This window comes from Hyalella azteca, unplaced genomic scaffold (assembly GCF_000764305.2).
Source record: "Hyalella azteca isolate HAZT.00-mixed unplaced genomic scaffold, Hazt_2.0.2 contig5070, whole genome shotgun sequence".
Lineage (NCBI taxonomy): Eukaryota > Metazoa > Arthropoda > Malacostraca > Amphipoda > Hyalellidae > Hyalella > Hyalella azteca.
Genome location: NW_025935274.1, coordinates 3929 through 11011, shown reverse-complemented (window position 1 = coordinate 11011; position 7083 = coordinate 3929). Strand labels below are relative to the sequence as shown.

Genomic DNA, 7083 nt, shown 5'->3' with positions numbered 1-7083 from the left:
CTGCTTTCAATGCTGGCCTCTGCTGCCCTCTCTGTGCAGCTGTCTGTGCTGATTGATCAGATTGAGACAGTCTTAAGGGAACTGCATAGACAATGAAGAACTGTGTGATGCTCCTGATCCAAATTCACTATTTTGAGCTGTATCTAAATTTGAATCCATCTGTCATGTCTCTACAAGATGAAATAGCATAACTATAACATATTTCATAGATGTAAGTACTAAGTAAAAGAAAAACTGAATAAATAAACTAACATGAATGAAAACAACAATACGAATTTATGTATAGATGCATTCAAAGTATTAATCCTATTAATTACCTATTCACTAATTATAGTCTGCATATATTATTTCAGAATTACAATATTGGAGGGATAAACTTTTTATCTTTAAATAAACTTGAGTATTTCTCTTTTCAACTTATTTTTGTGATGAGTTGGCCATGACCCAAAGGCTGTGGCATGTCAACTTCACTGTACTGAAAGGTAAGCTTACTTGCATTTTCTCTGTTCTTCTAGTTCAATATATTCTATACCTACGTTCTGATATACATTATCATACTCATCATTTATTAATTAATGTTCAAACTTTGATCTAGTCATGTTTGACTAGAGACAATGTTTGCTTGAGACAAATATAAAAAACTTCGTGTGTTTTTCCTCTGCATGATATTTTACTTGATGTTTTGCCAAGAGAACACTGAAGCCATTTATTTACAGCCTAGGGTATTACTGAATTAAAATTGATGCTCCTGGGATTCTTGGAATATTTTCTGCAGCTCACACAGTATTGTTTATGTCAAAAATCCTGTTATAAAAATTAACTCAATTGTTTAAAAGGATCAAGCATCATAGGTAATATTGTAATTTCCCTTACAAACCAATATTTCACTTCCCAATTTCACTACGGTATCCCCTTACTGGCTATATTATAGAGCATTGTAATTGGTACTTGGTTGTTTGACCATAATAAGCCAGCGATCTTTGATTACAATAAATAAATTTACTTACATATAGTTGAGAGATTTTAAAGTAATTATCTCAAGATATATACAATCAAAGATGGCTTAAACAATGCCTATCATTCTTATCCTTTTGCAAAGTGCAGACATCAATCCAGTTGTAAATATAGTTATTTGTTTTGTGTCATGCAGTAGCTCAGTGAAGATGAACATCATGCGCAAGTGGTGGGGGGCGGGTGGGAGGCCTGAGGATGGGCTGGATGGCTCCCAGCTGCTGGAGCAACAGCATCAGCAACAGAGACACTTGGCGCTTGGTCTGATGCACCTCAAGAAGCTCTTCAGTGAAATCCTGCATCCTGCACACCCGCTCTCTGAAGATGAGAGAGAGGACAAGCTCTATAACATGCTGCCTCTCTTCTGCAAGGTCTTCTCCAATAGCTCGCCTACAGATCTTGTTGAGAAATTTGAAGACGTATTACTGTTCACTCAGCACGTTAGCAAACTCATGGTAACTGAAATAAGAAGGCGGGCCAGCAACCAGTCGACAGCGGCTGCCTCGTGTGCCATCGTGCGCTTCCTTGAGATGGAAGGAGAGGAGGAGGGGGTGGACAGCATCCCTAGCTCTGGAGGATGGCTGCTGCTCAATGCCCTCAACCTCCTTGCTGACGGCCCTCCTGCAATCATTGAGGTGCTCATGTAGAGTTTTTTATATAATAACTTGGCTACAAAACCATCCATTCATTCAATTTTATTTAGAAAAGTATCTAACTGAATTTTATTCGGAAAAGTATCTAACTGATATTTAACTTTAAAGTCAGACATAAATTTTATTGAAACCTTAGAAGTCTCATAGAGCACTTTCAACATTTTTATTTCAGGTTGAAGTCTGTAGCTGAAATTGTTTATTGTCTTGAACTATTTTCATTCTTCAACTTGAGATCAGAATATGCTTGCTGCTGGCACACTTTGATAGAAACATATAAATAATTTATCCATTAAAATATTCTCATCTTAAGGGTAAATATTTTGAACACTTTTTTTTAATTGTAATTAAGAATTTCTTGCTGTTCAATGAATTACTTACTCAAAGGATTATTTACCTCACAGCTTATTACCAACTTTTAGTGTTTTTCTACTAACAAGTCTCATGTTTACTTGCCTAATATGATTATTAATTGGTGTTCAGGTGATGACAGTGAGCTCCTTGCCATCCACACTAGTAAAGTGCCTCTACCTCTTCTTCGACCTCCCTGACCCTGACTCAGCTGACTCAGAGAATGCAAATGCTGAGTCAAACCTCAATAAAAAGAGTCACAGTTCTCCCCTTCACCTCCCACTTGATACTTCCAAGACTGGTGGGCAACAGTCAGCACTCCAGAGTACTGCAAGTGATGCATCATCATGTGGAGCAGCTATTGTACCTGCCACCACTGATCGCAGGTTGCTGCTGCAGAAGGTCTTTGTTCAGGTTCGTTTTTGTCCTTTGAAGTTGTTCTTTTGGTGGTGTTCTATTGGTTCTTCTTCTTAGAATTTGTTCCATTAGTACTGTGGGACCCTGCTTCTTGACCTGACCAAACGTTCAGCTGACGTGACTCCTGCCTTCTCATCTTAAGGTGTATTGATGTCAGGTACCAATGGTGACGTTATAAGTTGTTCATGCTGAAGTATTGATGCTAGGTGATGTATTGAAGCCACAGGTGATATTGGGTCAATGCCACATGTGATGTTGACGTTTCAAGTTATTAATGCTGAATTTGTGTTGATGCTTTTGTTGTGCTGATGCCACAGCTGATGTTGTGTCAATGCCACATGTGATGTTGACGTTTCAAGTTGTTTATACTAAATATGTGGGTTGATGCCACAGGTAATGCTGAGGCTGTGTTCACACACGGGTCCTGCAGAAGAGCTCGCCCGTAAGGACGACCTCAGCTTGCTGTTCAGCGCCAGCACCTCAGGCTGCCCCCCACACAACTGCGTCTGGCGCAGGAGTGCGGCTGAGGTCCTCATGGCTGTGTCCCGACACGGCCTCTCCCAGCCTGTCATCTCATACATACACAGTTAGTATGGCATGAATTGAGTGTGTATGGCATGAATTGAGTGTGTATGGCATAAGTAAATTTTGTGCAGCATGAGGCAAGTGCGTATGTTGTGAGTCGAGTGTGAATGGTGTCATGATATGGAATGGCAGATGTTCTATCAATGACCTAATAGAATAGATATTATATCAGGCCATTATATTATGTGGTATGGCCATTCGCTTGCCACAGCAAAAATTCTCAACAACTTGGAACATTACTCATGGTGTATCCAATAGTCAAAAGGGTTTCTTATAGGAAATTCTTCAGCCCTGAATTCTCTGTATGATTGATTTTTGTTTACTGGAGCAACTATATCAATTACGGTACATTTTAAATGAAAAAATTGCAATAATTCTATTTTTCGTGTTCACTTTAAGCCTATGTGGATAGTTGTGTTGCTTGCAACATCAGCGTGTAAGGTTTCATCATACCCTCTGTGTGGCAGGCAAAGGCTGCATCGCCCTCTGCGTGGAGAACATGGAGAGGACGCAGGACCTCTCACCCCTCGAGATCGTCGAGATGCTCGTCGCCATCTTCTGCTTCCTCAAAGACTCTGCCGACTGCTCACAAGTCCTCTTGGACGACTTCAAGTCTGCTCAAGGATATGCTTTCCTCGTCGACTTTATTCTCAGGTGGATCTTCGTCGCCACGCCACTATAGAACGCCACTTGCTTGTGATGGGCTTGGTCCTCAGGGTCTGGAGTGCTAACATATATTTCAAACCACGGTCTCTAGAATGTCAGAGCACTTTTTTCTTCTCTTAACTATTAAACCTCTGGTGTCGGTATAAGTTTTAACCCTCATAGCCTTGTAGGCTTGCGCACAATTTACCCGTCTTGAACTTATGTGCTGGATACAATCCACCATAACCAACTTATGGGTGGACATTGAATTTGAATGAATGAATTGAATTGAATTTCAATGAAGTACATTGAAAGAATGGCCAGGGGATAGATTTGACCATCCCAATCTTTTTACGAGACGACGTGCTAGATTCTGTTGCACTCGTTGTGTACTGCCAGGGAGAAATACGAGGCATGTTTTTTAAGTAANCAGGAAGAAGAAATTTCAGGCGTTTTTCAGCAGAATTTAACCTCCATTTCGGCAGAATTCAGAATTTCACCTCCAAATCAGGCGGCAGAATTTTATCAGGTGGAGATTCAAAAACTGGTGCCACGTTATGACAAGTGCCTCAATATTCACGGAAATTACCCTATGTAGAAAAGTAGATTAAGGTACAAGCTTTCATGTAAAAACAAAATTATTGCGATATCTTTGCACGTCTTTTTTTAATTCCAAAACGGTCCTTGCTTGAAAAACATGCCTCGTAGTTACATTCACTTGCATATAATAATTGTTTTCAGGCATACATATTTCATATTAAATCGTTTTTTTTCTCGTCTCTGACTGATGGTTTTCCATTTTGATGTTATTTGAAACCTTCTAATTTTATTGGCATCAGGATATTTTGTGTGAGTTGGAAGTTTCTCTGCTGCGCAGACTGGAGCACGAGAGCTTGGCGTCCAACAGTGGCATGTGCAGTCCAGCTGGTGACAGCAGCTGCAGTAGTGGCAACAGCAACGCTGTCACCCCTGCCTCCACCCTCACCAACAGGTACAGTAGTGACAGCAGCTGCAGTAGTTGCCACAGCAACGCTGCCAACAGATACAACAGGTAAAATAATGTGATAGCAGTAGATATTTCCCTTTATGATAGCTTGAAAATAAAACGTACACAATTTGCAAAAATTGTAAAAGTGAGCCGGCGTATTCTGCGACCTCTCTGAAGCCCCATGACTTCCGCATTAATCTAGTACCTTCCCCCCGCTCTAGTGCTCATCTAGTACTCCCTCTCGCTCCTTGTGTCCATCAACTGAAGTAGTTCCTGCTCATCAGCGATGTAGGAGTTAATAAAGAAACTGTTTTGAAACCTTGCGTTCTTTCAAGCTCAACAACGATTTTTCGAAGTGAATTTCGAATTTGGCACGATAGTGTGCAGGTTTTTCTGTGTGCAGTGAAGGGACCGATGCACTGCGCAACCTGGTACTGCTCGTGGCGTCTCTGTGCTACTGCGGCCACAGCCAGCCAAGGCCGTCACTGCACCCCAGCACTGCGCTCTACACGGTGCCTGGCTTCGTGCTGCCCACCCCCAGCAATAAAGGTTGGCATGCTTTGGCTTTGAGGCTACATAGACCCTGGTGATACATAGACCCTGGACGCTTTGGACAGAAACTTGTATGAACAAAACTGGCATCGTTCAAACTAGTCCATACACGTCTGAAAGCGGCAAATTTTGTGTAATGGTGTCTTTAGAGTCATGAGAGCTTAGTTCATGCCGTCTTGTTCTTGCCCCCCGCCAAAACGACGACTCCCCTCCCCAGGGTGCAGTGTCCGCAACGTGGCGGCGTTCGGGGTGCTGCAGGTGGTGTTCTGTAGGGCGTCGTCCGCCACGCTGGCCGCCTGCGTGCTGGACGCCATCTCGTCCATCTACCACGCCGACCCCGCCAACTACTTCATCCTCGAGCCCCAGGCCACGCTGTCCTCCTTCGCTGAGACCATGCACGCCCGCCCCCACCACGTCCAGGTGGGTCATGTGATGCCCCACAACGTCCAGGTGGGTCATGTGATGCCCCACAACGTCCAGGTGGGTCATGTGATGCCCCACCACGTCCAGGTGGGTCATGTGTCCACGCAAAGGTGGGTCATGTGATGCCCCGCCACGCAAAGGTGGGTCATGTGATGCCCCACCACGTCCAGGTGGGTCATGTGATGCCTTGCCACGCAAAGGTGGGTCATGTGATGCCCCGCCACGTCCAGGTGGGTCATATGATGCCCCGCCACGTCCAGGTGGGTCATGTGCTCATCTAAGATGACGTTGATGAGGTTCATTATGAGGTCACTCCTGACTCACAGCCACCCAGACCTGACTCCCTGACTCACAGCCACCCAGACCTGACTCACAGCCACCCAGACCTGACTCCCTGACTCGCAGCCACCCAGACCTGACTCCCTGACTCACAGCCACCCAGACCTGACTCCCTGACTCACAGCCACCCAGACCTGACTCCCTGACTCACAGCCACCCAGACCTGACTCCCTGACTCACAGCCACCCAGACCTGACTCCCTGACTCACAGCCACCCAGACCTGACTCCCTGACTCACAGCCACCCAGACCTGACTCCCTGACTCACAGCCACCCAGACCTGACTCCCTGACTCACAGCCACCCAGACCTGACTCCCTGACTCACAGCCACCCAGACCTGACTCCCTGACTCACAGCCACCCAGACCTGACTCCCTGACTCACAGCCACCCAGACCTGACTCCCTGACTCACAGCCACCCAGACCTGACTCCCTGACTCACAGCCACCCAGACCTGACTCCCTGACTCACAGCCACCCAGACCTGACTCCCTGACTCACAGCCACCCAGACCTGACTCCCTGACTCACAGCCACCCAGACCTGACTCCCTGACTCACAGCCACCCAGACCTGACTCCCTGACTCACAGCCACCCAGACCTGACTCCCTGCCTCACAGCCACCCAGACCTGACCCCCTGCCTCACAGCCACCCAGACCTGACTCCCTGCCTCACAGCCACCCAGACCTGAGGTTGCACAAGGCGATTGCTACTGGCGACAAGGTCGGACTGTAATGTTACTGAGGCGGCCTTGCCAGACTCGACTGAACAATTTAACCTACTGGATCTACTAAACAATATACCAATGAGATTAACAAATGAATGATGGTACTAAAACGAGTATTGATAATGGATGACATTCATAGTTCACAACATGCGTTATGACATCATGATCAGAATATGCTTGTTGTTCAGTAATAATGTTTGTGTGCAGGTGAAGTACCTGGAGCTGGTAGAGCTGGTCGTGTTCGAGCTGAACCACGTGCCCTGCAAGGAGCTAATCTCACTGTCCCTGCTGCTGAAGGCCCACCACACCTCCTCCCCCAGCACCGTGCTGCTCTTGTCTCTTATACACATCTAGATGTGTATAAGAGACAGATATAGATGTTTGTTTTGTGTCATGC

The 7083-nt window shown here is 45.3% G+C and overlaps 1 protein-coding gene across 1 annotated transcript in view; it reads left to right on the top strand.

Moving 5' to 3' along the window:
- Positions 1 to 1163: 1163 nt before the first annotated feature.
- Positions 1164 to 7083, top strand: part of LOC108677012 (WD repeat and FYVE domain-containing protein 3) — a gene marked incomplete at its 3' end in the record, with an annotated part of 9837 nt that continues 3917 nt past the window's right edge. Inside the window, exons 1-8 of the mRNA XM_047880246.1 lie at positions 1164 to 1646; positions 2145 to 2426; positions 2823 to 3015; positions 3482 to 3668; positions 4537 to 4650; positions 5051 to 5196; positions 5417 to 5619; positions 6894 to 7010. Coding sequence (XP_047736202.1) covers positions 1164 to 1646; positions 2145 to 2426; positions 2823 to 3015; positions 3482 to 3668; positions 4537 to 4650; positions 5051 to 5196; positions 5417 to 5619; positions 6894 to 7010 — 1725 coding nt within the window. The remainder of the gene's footprint in view (positions 1647 to 2144; positions 2427 to 2822; positions 3016 to 3481; positions 3669 to 4536; positions 4651 to 5050; positions 5197 to 5416; positions 5620 to 6893; positions 7011 to 7083) is intronic.